The 20,577-nt window shown below is 57.0% G+C and overlaps 7 protein-coding genes across 7 annotated transcripts in view; 4 read left to right on the forward strand and 3 right to left on the reverse strand.

The window, feature by feature from the left end:
• Positions 1-50: 50 nt before the first annotated feature.
• On the forward strand, positions 51-3,896 carry BCV69DRAFT_268366 (calcium-transporting P; the record flags this gene model as incomplete). Its single annotated transcript, XM_025490862.1, has 4 exons — positions 51-487; positions 614-1,036; positions 1,133-3,399; positions 3,501-3,896. The coding sequence occupies exons 1-4, from the start codon at positions 253-255 to the stop codon at positions 3,894-3,896; spliced, it is 3,321 nt and encodes a 1,106-aa protein (XP_025348992.1). The 5' UTR covers positions 51-252.
• Positions 3,897-4,259: 363 nt separating this feature from the next.
• BCV69DRAFT_247174 (hypothetical protein) lies at positions 4,260-4,833 on the reverse strand (the record flags this gene model as incomplete). Its single annotated transcript, XM_025490239.1, has 2 exons — positions 4,260-4,422; positions 4,520-4,833. Coding segments are annotated over 2 exons (477 nt in total), but the record flags the coding sequence as incomplete, so codon positions are not given.
• A 759-nt stretch (positions 4,834-5,592) lies between these two features.
• Positions 5,593-11,189, forward strand: BCV69DRAFT_311547 (hypothetical protein). Its single transcript, XM_025494869.1, has 4 exons — positions 5,593-6,250; positions 6,334-6,930; positions 7,004-10,248; positions 10,345-11,189. The coding sequence occupies exons 1-4, from the start codon at positions 5,670-5,672 to the stop codon at positions 10,947-10,949; spliced, it is 5,028 nt and encodes a 1,675-aa protein (XP_025348994.1). The 5' UTR covers positions 5,593-5,669; the 3' UTR covers positions 10,950-11,189.
• BCV69DRAFT_268371 (hypothetical protein) lies at positions 11,190-13,095 on the reverse strand (the record flags this gene model as incomplete). Its single annotated transcript, XM_025490863.1, has 4 exons — positions 11,190-11,708; positions 11,775-11,880; positions 11,977-12,746; positions 12,855-13,095. 4 exons carry the CDS (start codon positions 13,093-13,095, stop codon positions 11,521-11,523), a joined length of 1,305 nt encoding a protein of 434 aa, XP_025348995.1. The 3' UTR covers positions 11,190-11,520.
• A 532-nt stretch (positions 13,096-13,627) lies between these two features.
• BCV69DRAFT_281752 (putative GCV2-glycine decarboxylase P subunit) lies at positions 13,628-17,272 on the forward strand. The gene has a single exon (XM_025492098.1). It carries the CDS (start codon positions 13,846-13,848, stop codon positions 17,116-17,118), a length of 3,273 nt encoding a protein of 1,090 aa, XP_025348996.1. The 5' UTR covers positions 13,628-13,845; the 3' UTR covers positions 17,119-17,272.
• BCV69DRAFT_156907 (hypothetical protein) lies at positions 17,210-17,976 on the reverse strand. Its single transcript, XM_025489392.1, has one exon. It carries the CDS (start codon positions 17,736-17,738, stop codon positions 17,301-17,303), a length of 438 nt encoding a protein of 145 aa, XP_025348997.1. The 5' UTR covers positions 17,739-17,976; the 3' UTR covers positions 17,210-17,300.
• A 604-nt stretch (positions 17,977-18,580) lies between these two features.
• Positions 18,581-20,577, forward strand: part of BCV69DRAFT_276597 (hypothetical protein) — a gene marked incomplete at both ends in the record, with an annotated part of 2,735 nt that continues 738 nt past the window's right edge. Inside the window, one exon of the mRNA XM_025491115.1 lies at positions 18,581-20,491. Coding sequence (XP_025348998.1) covers positions 18,581-20,491 — 1,911 coding nt within the window. The remainder of the gene's footprint in view (positions 20,492-20,577) is intronic.

Genomic DNA, 20,577 nt, shown 5'->3' on the forward strand with positions numbered 1-20,577 from the left:
AGCGTTGGCGCGAGTGTTGCTTCCCTCGGAGCATTTGAGTTGCTGCAACACTCACACACCTTCCTGCCTCCATACTCACACCAGCTGGTCCTCATCGTCGTCATCGTCATCTCGTAACAATCATCGTCCCTCCGCTCGCACTCCGAGACGGTCACCGAGGGGGAGAGAGTGTGATCCAAGCCTCACTCCACTGAGAGTCGAGCCCATTGCCTCGTGTCCTCGCTGCGACCGGACGATTGCTGCGCGATCAGCATGGCACCTTCTCCCCTAGCATCTTCCTCCTACCTACCGACCTATGACCATCGCAATGACCCCTATGGACCCCCCATAGCTGGCAAAGATGGCTTGAATGGTGCTGCAGCAGGGACTGGTGGGTTGGACAGGGGCAGGGCAATGGCCTCCCCTGGCGGCGGCAGTTCGAGGATGTTGCGAACTCCCAGCCCTACGTCTGCTCAATCGTTCCACTTCTCCACGATGCTTCGTACGGGTAAGTAATCTCCTCGAAACACCGTTCTCGCAGCAAGCCAACAAGCCGAGCGGCTATTGCGAGGTGGGTCCCGAGACTAGAGGCTGACTACTGCCGCACCTCCCGGCTCCCTTCTCTCCATCCCAGGCTCGACAGACGCCTCGGAATATCCTCCAGCTTCTTCCGATCACCCTCGGTCCTCTTCTCACACTCCTACAGCCTACTACACTCATCTCAGCCCCTCGGCGACCCTGCTCCACCTGACCCCAGCCTCCTCTCCCAACCTCACCTCCACAACACATGGTCTGTCTTCCGCCGAGGTACCAGCCATTCGCTCCAGGCTGCCTTGGTCTACAACGATTAAAGATCCCGCAACGGGACAGACTCGCCAGCTGAAAGGGTACAACGAGTTCGCTGTCAAAGAGAAGGACAGCCCCTGGTCGAAGTTGGTGGATCAGATCAAGGAACCCTTGATACTGCTGCTGCTGGGTAGCGCGGTGGTCAGTCTACTCGTCGGGGAGAGAGAAGACGCCATCAGCATCGTTGTGGCTGTCGCAATCGTCGTCGCTGGTGAGTCAGGAGCCGATGCCAAGGGAACGAGTTGTATCGGGACGAAAGACTAACCCAGCGGACATACGACCGTACAACCCGATCATGTCCTCTCAGTCGCCTTCATTCAAGAGCGGCGGTCTTCAGAGTCGCTAGAGTCTCTAAACAAGCTGGTCCCTCATTACTGCCAGCTCATACGAGATGGAACCACCTCTCGTGTTCTGGCTAATGAGCTTGTTCCAGGGGACATCGTCGCTCTTTCCACCGGAGATCGCATCCCCGCCGATCTGCGGATACTGGAAGCCGTCCAGCTGGAGACTGACGAGAGTACGTTGACAGGCGAGATTAAGCCTCGGAAGAAGGTTACTGGCTTCACAGAGCCCGAAGTTGTCTACGATGCTTCAAGCCGGGAGCAGACTATGCATGCGGAGGGGCCATACGGAGGCTCCTCGTCGATGCTACTCCCGCCAGCCTTGCCGGCTCACATCTCGGCTACCACGATCAACGAGAGGGAGAACATCGCATTCATGGGGACACTGGTCAAGTCAGGCTACGGGAGAGGGATTGTAGTTGGTACAGGACGTCACACCGAGTTCGGCTCCATCTTTAGCATGGTCGACGAGGTTACAGAGAAGCGAACACCTCTGCAACTAAGTATGGATGATCTGGCGCAGAAGCTCTCCATGATCAGCTTCGTCATCATTGGCTTCATCTGTCTTGTTGGACTCTGGCAGAGGCGACCCGCCCTGGAGATGTTCACCATAGGAGTCTCCTTGGCAGTGGCTGCCATTCCTGAAGGCTTGCCCATCGTCGTCACCGTCACTCTCGCCCTGGGGGTCTTGCGGATGTCGAACAGAAAAGCAATCGTCAAGAGGCTGCCGAGCGTAGAGACATTAGGCTCTGTGTCTGTCATCTGTTCGGACAAGACAGGAACTCTCACTACCTCCAAGTTGACCGTCTGCCGCCTCTTTACGCTCGAGGATGGGGTGGTAGATTTGACAAAGAATGTACCTCATTCGCATGGGAAAGCTCTGGCTAGGACGCTGCTTGTCGGTAGTCTCTGCAACAACTCGCATCGTGACGAGAAGGGCGACAACGTGGGCCAGGCGACGGACGTTGCGATGATCAATATCCTGCGGACCTTTGGCCTCGACGATCGCCGCCCGTACTTTACTCGCTCGAGCGAGACGGCCTTCTCTTCCGAGAGCAAGTACATGAGTGTCACGGGCAGCTTTGTCGCATCGGGCAATGGGTCTACCGACGCCTCGCAAGGCCCTGCCATTGCTTCTAGCGGGCTCGGCAAGGGCGAGAAGATCTATCTCAAGGGTGCCCCTGAAGTGGTACTGGAGAAGTGCAGCACTTATGTTGGAGGGGGCGCGGGCAGCAACAGTGACTCGTCTCCGCCTGCGGCACTACCGCTGGACGATGCTACGCGTGCCAAGATTCAATCCGTCGCCACTCAATTCGCCTCTGCCGGTCTGCGAGTCCTGGCTTGCTGTACAGGCAACCCCAGTACAGGTTCTACGAACCGAATGACCTTCTGTGGCCTGCAAGCCATGCAAGATCCGCCTCGGCCAGGAGTCAGAGAGGCTGTCCACGAGCTGCGTAGAGGTGGGATCCAGGTGATCATGATCACTGGTGATTCGGAGATTACCGCAAAGGCCATTGCTGTCCAAGTGGGGATCTTGGATGAGCACGAGGCCGGCGCAAACGACTCTAGAGCTGTTTTGACGGGTAGGCAGATTGATTTGCTCACGCCTCGACAGCTGCAGGAGGTGATCGCCAGAGTAAGCATCTTTGCCCGCACTACGCCACGGCATAAGATGGACATTGTCAAGGCTCTACAGGCCAATGGCGAAGTCGTTGCCATGACGGGTGATGGAGTCAATGACGCACCAGCACTCAAGATGGCAGACATAGGCATCTCCCTCGGAGCTGGCGGTACAGACGTGGCCAAGGAGGCCGCCGACGTCATCCTCGTCGATGATAATTTTGCCACCATCCTACCCGCCGTGGAGGAAGGCAAAGGCATCTTTACCAACATCCAGAACTTCCTCTCCTTTCAACTCTCCACGGCTGTAGCCGCACTCAGTCTTCTCACCCTCTCAACCCTCTTTGGATTGAAAGCGCCTCTGAATCCGATGCAGATCCTCTTCATCAATATCCTCATGGATGGACCTCCTTCGCAGTCACTTGGGGTGGACCCGGTGGATCGACGAGCAGTCATGCGTCGTAGGCCGAGAAGAAAGGACGCTCCTGTTCTCACGCAGAGGCTTCTGGCAAGGATCGCATTCAGCGCAGTCGTAGTTCTCGCAGGGACGTTGTTCATCTATGTGTCGGAATTGACAGGAGACGGATTCGCCGATCAGAGGGATCAGACAATGGTGAGTACAGATTCTCAGCATAGCCAAAGCTACGGCAAGGAGTGTAAGCTCTGACCACATCCTCAACTCTTCTTCTTCCTCATCCTCATCGCCCCTCACAGACCTTCACCACCTTCGTCCTCCTCTCCCTCTGTTCCGCCCTTCAAAATCGCTCCCTCACCACTCCCTTAATCGGCAATCGCATCCTCCTCTACACCATCTTCTCCTCTCTCTTTGCTCAACTCCTCCTCGTCTACCTACCCCTCTTACAAGGAGTGTTTCAAACTGTACCCCTAGGAGCGGCCGACTTGGGACTTGTACTCCTGATCGCTGGAGCGGGATTTGCGGCGGGGGAAGGGAGGAGGAGAGTGGAGAGACGCTGGGAAGAGGAAGAAATTTTTGGGGTTGGGGTGGAGGCGGGAGTGGGTGTGGGAAAGGGAAGGGGGAAAGAGGAGCAGGAGGAGGAGAGAATGTTGATGAGAGGGTGGGGAACGGGTGAAGAGGAGAGCGCGGCATAAAGGAAGGAAGGAGAATGGCTATCAAGACGCTCTTTGGGAGCTTGCCGATGCTTCCACCTAATTTATCGCGGCAGCCTGGAGTCTCCCGTTCGATCTGTAGACCCGGGGTTTTAGACATACGACGTAATCCTCTAGAGCACGTTCATGACTGAGAGCGAGGGCCAAGAGGGTGGACAAGGTGAAATTGTACATATGAAGATATGTTGCACAATAATGGACGGTGGGCTGGTGTACTGCCTAGAGGGGAAAGGCGGGAGCCAATGTGCTCGACTCGCCTTGAGTCCCTTCTTGTCGCACTGCCCTCTCTGCCTCGCACGTCCACTCGCCAGCTCGACAAAGCAATCGGTGTGGCAGGCGAAGGGCTTACAAGCTCTCCATCTGTTGCACCACTTCGTCGAGCTCCCTCTTGGACTGCTGATACTTCTCCTGCATGTCCTCGTACTTCTTCTCCATCTGATCACGCTCTTGCTCTGCACGTGTGACCTGCCTCTCAAAGTGCTCAGCCTTGATGTCCGTCTGGCGGAGCCTAGAAGGGGTGTGAGGATAGAACAAGGAGAGGATGAGAGTTGAGATCAGACTGAGCTCAAATCCCTCTACGTTGCCATTTTGAGCATTCCACTCACTTCTCAGTCGTCTCCCTCAGGTTCTTCTCTGCCTGGTCCAGCTCCTGCTCCAGCAGTGCCACCTTTCTCTGCAGAGTATCGGCCGACTCCCTGTTGCTCTCGTGCTCCTCCCTAGCACTCTTGTGCTCGGTGACTTTACCCTCTGCCTTTTCCAGGTCCTGCTCTAGCAGAGAATTCTTGTGCGAGAGCGAAGCAATCTCCTGCTCCTTTGTGAGGACGTCTTGCTCCAGACGCTTGTTCTTGGCCTCGGCCTCTTCGGCTCGCTCTAGGGCGGCGTCGGCTTCGACTCGCAGCGAGTTGAGTTTCTGTGGAACAGGAGCGAGATCGGGTAAGGAGGGTGAGCATGGGATTGTATGCGTCGAGCACGTCAGATGCAAGGATTACTCACCTCCTTGATCCTGTCCTGTGAGAGGGGAGAGCCGGGAGGTCCAGAAGGGGGAATAGAAGGGACGCAGATGGTCAGCAAGGTGAGGCAACTCAGCGCAAAGTAGAGGATCAGCCGGGAGATGAGGAAGATACCAGCGGCGTAAAACGATGTCGTCGGTCTGGAGTGGTATGGCGTACGCTCGACGGACGACCTCGTTTGCTGTGACGCTGCTGATGCCGCTGCCCTTGCCTTGGCTGTATGCCCCTTGTGGGGTCGAGCTGCGAGTGGGTACTAGTTGCGCTGGCTGGTGGCTCCTACTCACCATGTCTCTAAGTCTATGTGGTGGTGGTGCGAGGGGGCTTGCTGTGAACGCTGGAGTGGCGTGAGCTGAGATGAGTCTGGCGAGGTGGGTACTGGTAGTCGTGGTGACGAGGTGACGATGATACGGAAGGAGGCGGGGATGAGCGAGTGAGGCCCGGCTGCCATGTCGTCGTTCCCCTGTGCGCCTGCGCCTTGTCTGTTCCAAGCTGGCAGACAGGCGCCTCGCTTCACAACACAAACAGAGCAACACTGTGACAAACGCGCAGCGCAACCCCCGCCCTGCACAGACCCCCCCGCGTGGCGCATCTCGATCGGAATCGGAACCGGGCAAACCACCTCTCCTGCCTCCGATCCGATGCATCAGACGGAGCAGTGGGGAAGGGGCCACTAGCCAGCCCTATCGCCTGCCCTTGTACTACTCTTCGTCGCCAGTCACCTCGGACCCCACAACTCATCATCACCATGGATCACGAGGGCGGTGATAGAGCCCATGCAGGGCCTTCTTCACCCGCCAGTAGGGCTCAGCAGGAATGGCAGCAGGAGCTGGACACCCTTGATCTGCGTGAGACATCTAGTCATCCCTCGACCTCGGGCGCTGCTGCTTCCTCATCTCGGCAGCCCATAGTGGCCGACGATGACGATACACAGAGGATGCCTAGACCTCCTCCGCGCTTTGGCTATATACCCTGGGAGAGCACTTGGCGCGAAGAAGAGTCAGAGACGAATCTGACGCCACCTCACGAGGAACAGCCTTTCAAGTCCTTTTCCGGCCCACTTGCTGCTCAGGTCGTGGAACAGCAGCCGCGGCCTGCCTCTGGCTCATGGCAGGATACCGATAGTGACGATGACAATCGCGAAGCATACGATGGCTACACAGGTGGTCAGCCGATGCGGCGGTCCAGTACAAATGGCCACCTCTCCGATAGCGAGTCCACTACAGCCGACAATGTATGCAGGATATGTCGCTGTGGACCTGAGCCAGGTCAGCCCCTCTATCATCCTTGCAAGTGCGCAGGATCGATACGGTATTGCCACCAAGACTGGTGAGTCGCAGCGATCAGCGTGACAGAGTCCCCCTCCGAACTCCCTCTGACCACCCACCCCCTCCTCCTCATCCGCTACACAGCTTGAAGGAATGGCTACAACACTCTCGCAAGACACACTGTGAGCTTTGCCACCACACCTTTGCCTTCCACAAGATCTACTCCTCCTCCATGCCCACAGCAGTTCCCTTTCACCTGCAAGTCCGCTTCCTCATCAAGCGAATCTTCTCCTGGTCCCTTTTCCTCGTCAGGGCCGCCTTTGTAGTGGCAATCTGGCTCGCATTCCTCCCTTGGGCCAACATCAACTTCTTCAGGGGAGCTTTCTGGATCAGCGATGCTCTACTCTGGGTCAGCGGCGCAGGGACAGTGTCATGGTCTGGTGTGGTGTCAGAAGAGATGACGAGAACCTTGAATGCTCCTCCGGCTTCCGCCTCGGCTAGAGCAGCGCCCTCGCCACTGCCGACGATACCTTTGATGATGGGTCAGAACGCCAGTCGGAGCGCCTCGACAGACGTCGGGAATGGTCCGCTCCGGTCACTCGTCTCCATCTTTGTAGTGTTCAAGCCATCAAATATCGCAAAGGCGCTGCTTCATCCCATCAGTGGGGTTCAGAGGATCTTGTCCGTTGCCAGAGCGGGCCAGGAGGAGGTCATGTCCTGGGATTGGAAGACGCCAGCAAAGTGAGTCCGAGTAGAAGGCAGATCAGCTACGTTCACCCTGTTCATCTGCTCTCCTTGCCCCTCTTGCTCGCAGCTGGGTTAGTCAAGACATCTTCCAAGGCCAGATTCTCACCTGCTCCATAGTAGTCCTGGTAGTAGCTGCCTGGTTCACTCGAGAATGGGTCATCATGAATCTACCAGCTCACGTACCCGGCTTGGAAGAGCCTCGTAGAGAGGTGGACATGCTGAGGGAAGAAGAAGAGAGGAGACTGGCAGCGAGGAGAGCAGAGGTCATGCGAGAACTGCAACAGGAGTTGCGGCCCTTTGTGGCAGAAAGACTAGCTGTACCTCAAGGGGCAGAGCAGCAGATGCAAGGCGAGGCAGTGAACCCTTCTACTGCCACTGCGCAAGATGATGTCGCTCATCGGGATACATTCGACGAGCCTGGTGAGACACTGTCATCCCAGCTTTCAGGACTTGTCCCGGTCGATTTCGCACAGGCAAGTACCTCATCGAGCAGCCCACAACATCAGCAGGAAGGGGACGGGAGGTACGATCATGATGAAATGCGCCTCGCCCGCCTCGCCCGATTCTCAGCAGGGCCGATACTTGCCTCTGAGGAAGTGCCGTTGACAGGCCCGCAAGCTGTGGGGAGAGAGGAGGTCACTGAACCATCGATAGCATCGACAAGCAAGCTGGCGGATCTCGGAGCCCACAGCCCCTCAGTGGGGGAGGCTCCGGTGCACGACGACAATGAGCGCTTTACTACAGTGGGTGACGTGTATCGCTCGGCATCATCGGTTGCAACGCCGGATCAAGAATCCTTGCCGCCTACATTGGCCGATGACCAAGAAGGTCAAATCAGCACAGATAAGACAAAGGCAAAAGTCCCGTCCGATGAAGACACCACGCCTGTTGACGAGGCACAGGGCGTCCTGCCTGCAATGGTAGAAGACAGTCCCAGAGACGGACATGCAGCCGAAGCGGATAGCAGCTCATCTACCTTGAGTGAGGCGTCTCAATCTGCAGTCGAAGATGGAGACGATGAAGCATGGGGCAGCGACACGGGATCATCCCTTGCATCGTCCTCAAATGCCTCGCACGACGAAGATGATCCTCCTCGCAACCAGCATCAGCGGCGTGGTCAGAATGGTGCAGTACGGCTCAGGCGAGAAGAGAGGGAAGGAGCACCACCGCCTGAGCTTCCGGCCGCCCCGGCCGCCCGTGGGCTCCTTCCTGGTCCAGACCAGCAGCAGGTACGACACGCTCTAGGAGAGGCAATGGATGGACGACTCAACAATGCTGCTGCAGTTCAAGAGGCCTGGGAAGCAGAAGCTGCTGCCGCTGAAGCTGCAGCGGCTGCAGCCGATGCCGATGCCGACTGGGAAGAGGTGCAAGGAGAGCTTCAGGGCGTACTGGACGCAATCGGATTCAGAGGCGATCCCCTCAACGTCCTCGCAAACCTCTCCATCGTCGTCGCCCTGTGCTCCTTCTTCATCCTCCTCTTCATTGGCTTGCCGTACTTTGTGGGGCGCCTCTTTGGACTCGGCGCTGGTCTGGTCGAGTTCATCAGCGCTCCCATCAGGCTGGTCCGTCTCGTGACTGACCCTTGTTTCGACTGGCTGATCGAAGTAGTCTGGAAAGGCATGGGGCGAATGGGATGGCAATGGGCGACGACTGGGACCTCACAGGCTTCCGATCCGTCGACTGCCTCCAGCCTTCTACATCAAGTTGTGAATCTCTTTAGCAATGGAGAGGCGGCGGAGCGTACTCACGAGCCTGTCAAATCAGCTGTCAATTCCTTTGCGGGCCAGCTCTCCAAGATACCCTCGTGGACCTCCGACAATTTGCTGTATCCCATCGAAGCGCGGCTGGTCACTCGGGCCGTCACCACCTCGAATCAAGTCGTGTGCGTTTTTGTTGGACATCTCTGGTTGATGGCGTCTATTGCTACTCATATTGGCATTGGAGAGTACCGGAAGAGAAGACAGAAAGGAGCACAAGCTTCGAACAACGAGACGTTGGAAGAGCAGTGGGTCAAGGAAGTCGTCATACAGGTGTTGACGGTGGTCAAGGTCCTCGCCTTCCTCTGTATCGAGATCGTCGTCTTCCCGATTGGCTGTGGTATCACCCTCGACTTGTGCACTCTGCCTCTCTTCACGGGAACGCTAGAGTCACGCTACAACCAACTACTCAACAGGCCCGTCACTTATATCTTTCAGCTCTGGTTCATCGGTACCCTCTTTATGTTCCGCCTAGGCTGTCTCATCTCGCACATCCGCCGTACGCTTCGTCCGGGTGTGCTCAGCTGGATTCGTGATCCTGAAGATCCGGACTTTCAGCCCATCAAGGAGATATTGGAGCGCAAGACTATTACACATCTGAGGAAGATCGGGGCCAGCGCTACAATGTATGGTGGACTCATCGTCTGCCTATTTGGCGTCACTTGCTACCTCTTTGGTCAGCTAGTCAAGGGAACCGATCTGCTTCCTCTGCGACTCAGTGGACGACCTCCTTTCGTTCCACTCGATCTGCTCTGCATCGTCTTTGTGCTCCCAGCACTGGCCAAGCTGACTAGACCGCTCAAGCGCGGCTCAAGCATCTCCAGACGCTGGTGGCGCTTCGCTACGTACCGTCTGGGCATAGCAGAGTACTTTTTCGAACCCAAGAGGATCGCTGGACCAAAGAAGAGCGATGCCAAGGAGCCCAGCTTCTATGCTCGCGTGCCAGACTCGGACAATTCTATTCTTGGGTCTCCATTGATGATCCAAGTCGACGCGGGAGGTGTGCCGATCAGCGAAAGAGGCAAGGAAGCCCTGCAGGTCCAGGAAGAGAAGATTGCCAAGATGAAGGAGCCCAAGGCAAAGTACAAGGTCCTGCGCCTGCCAATAGGGTTCGGCAGACGAGTCAAGCTGCTGCTCTTCTTCTTGTGGGCCAGTATGGCCGTCGGAGCTCTCTTTACTGTCTTTGTCCCCATTGTCCTCGGGCGCTGGATTCTTGGGGATCAAGCGGACCACCATGACGTCTATGCCTTCACTCGTGGCATCATCGCCCTCTCCCCGGTCTTCCCCCTCGCTGACCTCCTCTCGCGCACACAGACGGCGCAACGGAAGTTGGATCGCCCATCCTGGGGTGGCGAGGGCAAATTGCAAGGGAACAGGCGCGCTCGAAGGGAGTTGCGCAAGTCTCTTTGGTGGACAAAGCCCACGACTCCTCTGGCGAAGAAGCGGTTGCGACTTAGAGTGCGCAGGTGGGCTTGGAGGGCCGGGAACGCTGCAGTGATCTTGGTGAGCTTTGGGCTGCTGATGCCTGCGATCGTGGGGTTGACTGTCGATCAGTGTGAGTATTAAGTGTCGCGGCGGTAGATCTCCTTCACACCGATGGCTAACGGCTCTCATTCTCTTTGTGGTCCTCTGATCTCATTGCTCCTTTCAGTACTCGTTGCTCCCATCCGTTTTTCGCCTACGCAAGTAGCGCAAACCTCCATGCCGTACGCCTGGGCCATGGGCCTTCTCGAGCAAGAAGTCTTTTATCGCGTCGTCATTCAGCGACTGAGACCAGACTGGTTTGCAGCGGCCAAAGAGACGTACCGCCGCGGTCTGCGTCACCCTGCCCCGCTCTTTTCCCTCCGTAAGGTCTTCCTCCCCATAGTAGGCAGCTGTCTGTTGCTCCTGTGCAGCCCGCTCCTACTCGCTGCTTCGATGGACTATTTCCTTCGAGCACTCGCCTCTTCCTCCCTGTCCTTCTCATCGGCCGAACCAGATGGCCCTACGCTCACACCAAAGGAGCGCTCCGCCTCCCTCCTCTATACCGCTCGCCTCACTATCCTCTTCCTCACCCTTGCTTTTGGTGGTGGGAAAGCCCTCGTGGGTCGGACGGGGCTATTTGAAGAAGAGCTGAGGGATGAAGTTTATCTACAGGCGAGTGAATTGAAGAATTATGAGGATGAGGGAAAGGAGGTTGGGGAAAAGGAGAAGGAGAAGAGGCAGAAGAGTAGGAGTAGGGAGAGGAGGAGAGGAGTGAGAGGAGGAGAAGAGTGAGAGGAGGAGAAGAGTGAGAGGAGGAGAGGAGTGAGAGAAGGAGAGGAGTTAGAGGAGATGCCGTTGCTGCTCCTGGTGGTGGTGGTGGTGCAGAAGGGCGAGAAGGGGTAGCAGAGCCTTTAGCTGGTTAAGCTTCAAGTCTAGGGAGCTATTTGATGAGCGAGATGAGATACCTTTGTGCCATTCTTCAAATCACACGCAGATACGAGGGAAGGCACATGACAATAGATCACTTCAGCCATTAAAGTCCAGTCCGTAGCGTGCCAGGCGCATCGAGACATTCCCTACGTCCACTTTCTTTTTCCGTACTTTCCTCGAACGTCCTAATGGGAAAGTTGTGGCAGTGCTGCCTCGCGTCGGATATAGGAGTGCCGACGATGGATGAATGATGAATGAATGGATGGTATTGGGTGGTAGGACTGCAGGAGAAGGCATAAGATAATCACCCAACTAGTCCCTCTAAGATGTGCTGCGATGTGACTAGTCCAAATGCTGATGACCGCGTCCAATGACTGACTGACTGACTGACTGACTGACTGACTGACCCACTGACTAACCGCGCCGCGTCGTGCTACCGCTCCTGCTGCTCCTCCTCCTCCCGCACCTGACTCCGCCGTTGCCAAGTTGCCTTCTTATCTCCCCATCCAAGACTCAACACGAGCCTCCTGAGCATCTCATTCGTCTTTACCTCTACTCCAAACGCCTTTCCAAGCTGGACAAGATAGCCATTCATATAGTCTATCTCTGTCCTTCCTCGACCTGGCTTCCAACCTTTGTCTACTGACCCCACTGAGCTTCGGTCGGGTCGAGAGACAAGTGGGGAACCACGCACGTCGGAGTGCATTGAGGAATAGTTCTTGCGGGTTTTGGTAGCTACGTCTCGCACCGCGGAGAAGAGGGCGGATGGGGTCAAGGAAGGGTCGAGTAGAGGCTTGGGGGGTGGGTCCGAAGGGTTGCCAGATGGGAGTGGTCGGTGGGTCACCTGCGTCCATGGCGCTATAGAGGGCCGCGGAGAACCTTTCCAGACCTTTGCAGAGTATTCTGGCATACGACGGGCTGAAGATGGTCCATCCATGTCGGCCTGGGCCGCAGCGAGGAAGACTTCAGCTGCTTCGTGGCATACCTCTGACCAGATCTGCTGCGCGTAGGGATCACCTACCAGCTGCCCATTCTGGCAGTCCATGATGGCAGTGAGGGGATTGATACAAGCATTGACAACTAGCTTGCGGAGTGCGCCGACCTGGTATGACTCGAGAGGATCCCAATGTACATCTAGGGGGAGGGAGAGCAGCGAAGCGAGGGTATACCGAAGAGTCAGATGGGAGGCATCTCGTGGGATGGCATTGAGATCGAGGCCGCTGAGGTTGCTCCTGGAGGTAGTGTCACTGTCGGGGACTCTTAGTGATGAGGTCGCACGTCCTTGCAGCCGCCTCTCGTATTCGGCTCTCCCTCTGGGATCCGGTATCAGCCCCAACCGCATGCTACCATAGCCAGCATGAATAGTCTGAAATTGACCCCTACTATAGCAGCCATGACTGAGATTCCCCAAGATGATTTGAGGGCGCGAAGCTGTATCGGGAAACACTGTATGTATGAGCTCGTCGACTACGCCCATACCATTCTGCAGCAAGACCACTGTTGAGGCTGGCGTCAAACGCTTCGAGAGGGGAGCTATAGCTTGAACAGTGGCGTCTGCTTTCGTGGTGACGATGAGGGAATCTATCGCATCGGGCCCCTTTGCATAGCCTGCTTGCTCCACAATTGAGGGCCCCTGCGGAATGGCGTTGTCAGGCCTGTCTCTCAAATGTCCACGTCTGCCATTCCGTGAGTTGCCGAATTGCTTTCGTGGCGTAAGAGGCTGCCCAGTGGAGCCAGCTTCGAGCCTGAAGCCAGTCTCAATGGAACGTATGCCGGCATGCTCTACGCTCGCTCCCGAAAACGCCTGAGCAACATACTCCCGCCTGAGGTGTAGTGTGACGCTAGTATCAGCAGCATTGGCGGGCAAGCCGGCAGTGATCTCCGGTGGTATCGGGTCGATTCCTGGGGTATGTAAGAAGCCTCTCTGTTGCCGCAGCCGTATTGATCTTCTGAGATGATACGATATCAGAGTCCCAATGGATCCCAGGCCGAGGACATGGAAGCGCATTGAGCCGCCACTAGCCTGGCCGTTTCCGCAACAAAACTATGCCAGCGCCAGAGGGAACCCCAAAATGAGGAGGAGAGCAGAACAGTGGCGCTGATATGATGATGGGAAGCGCTATGTAGAGGACCAGCTTCTGCTGTAGCACGTCATCAGTTGCTCTGACTACCTGTAGCCTGGGAGGTGTAGCGCAGATGAAATCGAAGCTGAGCTGGGAATGTTCGTGGAGCTACTCCGTTCGTGATCGCGAAGAAAGGGAAGGTGAGAAGGCGCTGAAGGATCTGTTCGATGGCCGTGAACAGTGTCCCTTGTGAGAAGCTCGAGCGATGCGAGTACCTTGGTGGAGCAGTGGCCCTGGTATGTGAGAATATCAGAAGGAAGTGGCCGCCAATTTCTTCTGATGCAGCACACTTTGGTCAGCCAATCGGGTGTCGGAACGGAATTGCGCCGGACCGGAAAGGAGGCAAATCTCGGCTGATTCTTTGTGCCTGCCGTGCAGCCGGCGGCTGGCTGCGACCCTCTCCTTGCCCTTTGCCATCCTTTGCATCCTTCCTCGGCCATTTGCTACCGTCCTTCCTCTTCGTCAGTCGCCTTTCCCGCTGCTATCTTTCTCCTACCTTATCCTCATATTCGACCATCCTCTCTCACCTAGCGCTAGCAGACAGTTCAAGCGCCTGCTGACCCTAGTCTACCTCACACGCTCTCTCGGCAGCAAATTGTGATTTGACTCAGCCCACTCCCGACTTCTTCCGTACCATGTCCGTGGTAGCTCGGACTTGGCTGCGCAGCAGGGTCGCCGCGCCTGCGCCCCTGCTCCTTCGAAGGACCCTCGCTACCGCGCCTCGCCTCCCGCGACAGATTCCTTCCACTGCGCCTGGTCCTTCGCGGTCGTTGGCGACCCATGCGCCGGATCTAGGCTCAAACGAGGTTGCATCCTCCGTCTTCGCACCTCTCGATAGCTTCGAGAAGCGTCACTTGGGACCCAGAGAACATGACATTGAGCATATGCTCAAGACACTGGAGTACACTTCCTACGACGACTTCATCGCCGACGCGGTCCCCAGCGATATCAGACTGGCAAAGGACGCGGTCAGCCCCGACACCATCCGACCCTTGTCGGAGAGCGAATTGCTGCGTCGTGGTCAAGAGATTGCAGCCATGAACAAGGTGCACAAGAGCTTCATTGGCATGGGCTATCACAACACTTTGGTTCCACCCGTCATCCTACGCAACGTCCTCGAGAACCCAGCATGGTACACCAGCTACACCCCTTACCAAGCTGAGATCTCGCAGGGCAGGCTCGAGTCCTTGATCAACTTCCAGACTATGGTCAAGTCGCTCACCGGGCTTGACATCGCCAATGCATCTTTGCTGGACGAAGGAACAGCAGCAGCAGAGGCAATGGTCTTGGCCTATGGTCAGTCCAAGAGCAAGAAGAAGACGCTTCTCGTTGATCGTGGCGTTCTGCCCCAGACCATCGCCGTCCTGCGTCAGCGAGCCAAGGGCTTCGGGATCAGGGTCCTCGTCACCGAGCTGCGGACTCCACAAGGTCATCAGCTGCCTTCTGCGGATGAGGTTGCCAAGGATGACATCCTGGGCGCCCTAGTCCAGTACCCCGACGTCGATGGTCGCATTACAGACTGGGAGGCCTTTGCAAAGGAGGTCAAGTCGGCCGGTGGTATGGTCATTGCTGCCACCGATCTTCTGGCCTTGACTATGCTCAAGCCACCTGGAGAGTGGGGTGCTGACATCGCCCTTGGCAACAGTGCTCGCTTTGGAGTCCCTCCTGGATATGGAGGACCTCATGCGGCATTCTTTGCTGTCTCTGACAAGCTGAAGCGTAAGATCCCGGGACGTCTCGTCGGTCTCAGCAAAGACCAGCAGGGCAAGCCGGCCTATCGACTCGCTCTGCAGACTAGGGAGCAGCACATCCGCAGGGAGAAGGCGACGTCGAACATCTGCACTGCCCAAGCCTTGTTGGCCAACATGAGCGCAATGTATGCCATCTACCACGGGCCGGACGGTCTGCGCAAGATTGCCGCCAAGGTTCATGCCCTGATACGGTTGCTCAAGTATGAGCTGACTCAGATCGGCGTACGCGTCGTCAACCGTGATGGTGCCTTCTTTGACACACTCACCATCGACCTAGCAAAAGCCAGCGTAGGAGCCGTGCGTGTTCACGCCGAAGCAGATAAGGCTGGTATCAACCTTCGTCGTATCTCAGACACGCGTGTCGGTATCACTCTTGACGAGACTGTAGGTGTAGAGACCTTGACCGATATCCTCAATGTCTTTGCCCTCGCTTTGGGAAGCAGCAAGGGCAAGGCAGCTGAGGAAGGCGTCGTCGCGCCATACCGGCCTGCGCACGTACTACGTATCGCTCAAGACCTCTCGCTCGATGCAGAGTCGCTGGAGACTCTGGAGATCTCGACTCCTCCTGCTAAAGAGCCAAAGATCCCAGCATCTGCTCAGTCTGGTGTCGCGACCTCACCGCAAGCTGCCAAGGCTGGCGTCAGTCAGCAGTCTCTGCCCCCAGTGCCCGACTTCAAGCGCACCTCAAAATACCTCACTCAAGAGGTCTTCTCCGAGCATCGCTCAGAGACGCAGATGTTGAGGTATATCTACCACCTTCAAGGCAAGGACCTTTCGCTGGTCCACGCGATGATCCCCTTGGGAAGCTGTACTATGAAGCTCAACGCCACTTCATCAATGATGCTTCTTTCCAAGGCTGAATTCGGTTCCCTTCACCCCTTTGCGCCTGAAGAGCAAGCGCAGGGTTACGATGTCATGATCCGTGAGCTTTCCCAGGATCTTTGCACCATCACTGGCTTCCCTGCCGTATCTCTCCAGCCCAATTCCGGAGCACAGGGGGAGTTCGCTGGTCTGAGTGTCATCAGGGCCTATCTCGATGGCAAAGGGCAACAAAAACGTACCGTTTGTCTGATTCCGGGCTCAGCCCACGGTACCAATCCGGCTTCTGCCATCATGGCCGGCATGCGGGTCGTTGCCATCAAGAACAAGGCCGACGGAACTCTTGACCTGGAGGACTTGCAAGAAAAGGCTACTGAGCACTCAGAGGAGCTCGCCGCCTTCATGGTTACGTACCCGTCGACTTACGGAGTGTTTGAGAGTGGGATTCAGAAAGCTTGTGAGATTGTGCACTCACACGGCGGTCAGGTCTACATGGACGGTGCCAACTTGCAAGCCCAAGTTGGCCTGACCAATCCGGCGATCATCGGCGCAGATGTGACTCACTTGAACCTTCACAAGACCTTCTCCATCCCTCACGGCGGAGGAGGCCCCGGAGTCGGCTGCATCTTGTGTGCCGAGCATCTGGCTCCTTTCCTGCCGGGCCACCCTCTGGCATCGGTGGGCGGAGAACAGGCCATTGGGCCCATCTCCGCTGCCCCCTTCGGTAGTGCTTCCATCTTGACCATCTCATGGGCGTACATCAAGCAGCTCGGCTGGACAGGACTTCGCAACTCTTCTGCCCTCGCTCTTCTGTCGGCCAACTATATGGCCGCTCGTCTGGCTCCCCACTACAAGCTGCGCTACACGAATGAGAAGTCTCGGGTCGCTCACGAGTTCCTCTTGGACCTGGCTCCGTTCCAGTCCCACATTTCCGTATCCGATGTAGCGAAGCGATTGTCGGACTATGGTTTCCATGCCCCCACTTGCTCGTGGCCCATCAGCACAGGGCTGCTCATCGAGCCGACCGAGTCGGAGTCGCTTCAGGAACTCGACCGCTTCTGTGAGGCAATGATCTCCATCCGATCAGAGATTCAGGATATCATCGATGGCAAGTCCCACTCCGAAGAGCACGGTAACGTTCTCAAGAATGCGCCACATACTGCCCAAGTCGTAACTGCTGACAAGTGGGAGCGGCCCTACTCCCGAGAGTTGGCTGCTTACCCCGTCGAGGGTCTGCGTGAGCGGAAGTTCTGGCCCGCGAGCGGAAGACTGGACGATGTTCACGGAGATCAAAATCTGGTCTGCGAATGTGGCAGTGTGGATCAGTATGCCGAGTGAGTAGTGAGGCAGCGTAAAGGCTACCTTGCCCTCCTGTCTTGCGGTCTTGCATTTCCTCCGTCATCTTCAACGTGACGCCACCCTTTTCCCCAGCACCTATTCCTTGACTACCAACTTTTCATGCCCTGCCGTTCCACCGGCCCGCCCCCGCCCCTAAGACGATATGTCCCATTTGCATCGCTTCAGTCTCTTCTCATGCGTTTTTGCGTCACGAATCTATATCCCAATGTTCTGTCCAACTTCTCTCCCAATTTTGCGTGTACAGAACGTCGGGTCGGTGGCGCCTGCATCAGTGTGGCTGTTCGACCGAGGTATGATCGGCACACAGGCACGCACGCAGGCACGCACCTGATCGGTGCAGTGGGCAAGCAAGCAGGTTTGAGATGATGTGGTCGAGGAGAAGGCGGGTACACTTCCCCTCTGCCCATTGGGAACAAAGGAGGGGGCTTGGCTCGCATATCACACACACATACGCCCCGGGAACCCGGATGCAGCCTGCAGTGGGGGGCCGGCCCTGAGCTGCCCCGCTTGAGCGACGAGTACGGTACTAGCCGGCAGCTCCCCGCATCACCCTCGACCAGGATCGGAGTGGTGGCAGCAGAGGAATCAGTGGGACACATGCCTGGTGAGCCGTTGGTGCAGGCAGCTGTGCTACTACTTTCCGGGGAAGCCGAGGGAGGACAAAGCGCCACGGGAAGCGAGCCTGGGAATCTGAGGTTCTACCCCTAAGACAATGAGGGCGATCGATGCCTTGGACCAGACATTCCTCCGTCCCGCGAGCTTAACTCGAGGCGCACGTCGGCCCTCGAATGTCACGCCACGCCTCCCGATCAGACAGGCGACGTGGCGCTGTCAGGCCAATGACAAATTCAGCCGACTCCGACGCCTCGTCTCCTCCGCCGGGGCTGAAAATAACTGCCCTACGGCCCGCTTCAGACTCAGCCCAGAATCCAAATCGCATTCTCCCCCCCTCTCGATATCACTGCACCCCCCACCGGCTTACGCTTACGCTTACCCACCACTACGCCTGGGTACGGAGGTGGTCGAAGTTCAGTGAACAAAGGGAGAGGCGCAAGGGTGGACCGGTGTCCGAAGTCTCACGGCGGATCGATACCAAGCCTCCTGGTATGCATGCATTGGGAAAATGTGGCCTCATTATCGACAACTTCGGCACGATCGCCGTATTTTCCAGGGGAGAGGTAGCCTTGATCATATAAGGTCTACCTCTGACCAAGTCGGGAGGACCCTGCTCACCTCGTCTCCATATTACTCGTCTCTCCCCCTTCTCTCCCTTCCCCCGCCCTCCCTTTTCCTCATCCCCCGCCTCTCGTACTAACACCCTCCCGACCTTCATTTGATCCTCCTCCCCAATTCTTGTCGTGTTAGCGTTCTACAGCCTCACTCTATACTAGGCTTCCCACACTCTCTTTCTCACACTCCTTTCCAGACTAACACTTTCAAGATGAAGCTCACCATCCCCTTCCTCGTCCTGGCCTGCGCCTGCCTCCCAGCTCTTCTGGTCGAGGCTGCTCCCGCTGCCATTACCACCCGGACGTCTACGGTCACCCTCTCTACCGCCACTCAGACACAGACCAAGACCATTCTGTCGACTGTGCCCGTGACGACGACCAAGACAAAGACTGTTGCTACCACGGTCCCCACTACTGTCGTCACAACAAAGACCAAGACAGATGCCACAACTGTTCCCACCACGGTTGTCACGACCAAGACCAAGACCGTAGCGACAACTGTTCCCACCACGGTAGTCACGACAAAGACCAAGACTGATGCAACTACAGTCCCCACCACGGTAGTCACGACAAAGACTCAGACTGTACCGACTACCGTCCCCACCACGGTCGTCTCTACAAAGACTGCCACTGTGAATGTCCCCACTACCACTACACTGACAACGACGGCTGCAGGTAAGGCTACCACTGTGACTGCCGGAAAGGTCACCAGCACGGTCATCTCGGTGCAGCCTACGACTACCACAAAGACCACTACCGTTGAGACGACCATCTCTGGAAAGGCAACTACCGTCGTGTCGACCTTGACGCAGGCGACCACGGCCACTGTCACTGACGCCACCACTGTCACTCAGTCAGGTGCTGCCACTACGGTCACTGACTCTACCACTGTCACCGAGAAGGGCGATGCTGTCACCGTCACTCAGACGGCCGATCCCGTCACTGTCACCCAGCCTGCTGACACTGTCACTGTCACCGACGCTACTAACGCAACTGCAACTTCTACGGTCACCGAGGCCGGAGATGCTGTCACTGTCACCAAGACTGCCGACACCGTCACCGTCACCCAATCTGCTGACACTGTCACTGTCACGGACGCAGCTAACGCAACTGCAACTTCTACCGTTACCTCTACCGAGACTGACTCGGCTACCGTCACAGTCACTGCAACGGAGACTGCTGCCACGTCTACGATCACTGCCACCGAGACTGGTGCCACGTCCACCATCACCGCCACGGAGACCGGTGCCACATCTACTGTCACCGCTACGGAGACTGACGCTACTTCTACAGTCACTGCCACTGAGACCGACGCTACTTCCACAGTCACCGCGACGGAGACCGGTGCTACCTCCACCATCACTGCCACCGAGACTGGTGCTACGTCTACTGTCACTGCTACCGAGACTGACGCTACCTCCACCGTCACTGCCACGGAGACTGACGCCACCTCTACGGTCACTGCCACGGAGACCGACGCTACCTCCACAGTCACCGCTACCGAGACTGATGCTACGTCTACGGTCACTGCTACTGAGACCGGTGCCACCTCTACGGTCACTGCCACGACCACCGACGCTACAGTCGAGGCAACCGCCACTCTCACTGATGCCACTTCGACAGTTACTGCCACGGAGACTGCTGCTACTGCCACAATCACTGCAACGCAGACTGACGCTACCTCCACTGTCACTGCCACGACCACCGACGCTACAGTCGAAGCCACGGCCACTCTCACTGATGCCACTTCGACAATTACCGCCACCGAGACTGCTGCCACTTCCACTGTCACTGCAACGGACACCGAGACTACTATTGAGGCGACTGCTACTCAGACCGATGGCACTACTACCATCACCGCTACGGAGACTGGTGCCACCTCTACGGTCACCGCCACCGCCACGGAGGTCGACGCTACTTCGACTGTCACTGCCACCGAGACCGGTGCTACTTCAACGGTCACTGCCACGGAGACTGATGCCACTTCCACAGTCACCGCCACGGAGACCGGTGCTACATCTACTGTCACCGCCACGACCACCGACGCTACCGTTGAGGCGACAGCAACCCTCACTGACGCCACCTCCACTGTCACTGCCACGGAGACCGGTGCCACCTCCACGGTCACTGCCACGCAGACTGATGCCACCTCTACTGTCACCGCCACGACCACCGACGCTACCGTTGAGGCGACAGCAACCCTCACTGA

This window comes from Pseudomicrostroma glucosiphilum (assembly GCF_003144135.1).
Source record: "Pseudomicrostroma glucosiphilum strain MCA 4718 unplaced genomic scaffold BCV69scaffold_4, whole genome shotgun sequence".
NCBI lineage: Eukaryota > Fungi > Basidiomycota > Exobasidiomycetes > Microstromatales > Microstromataceae > Microstroma > Microstroma glucosiphilum.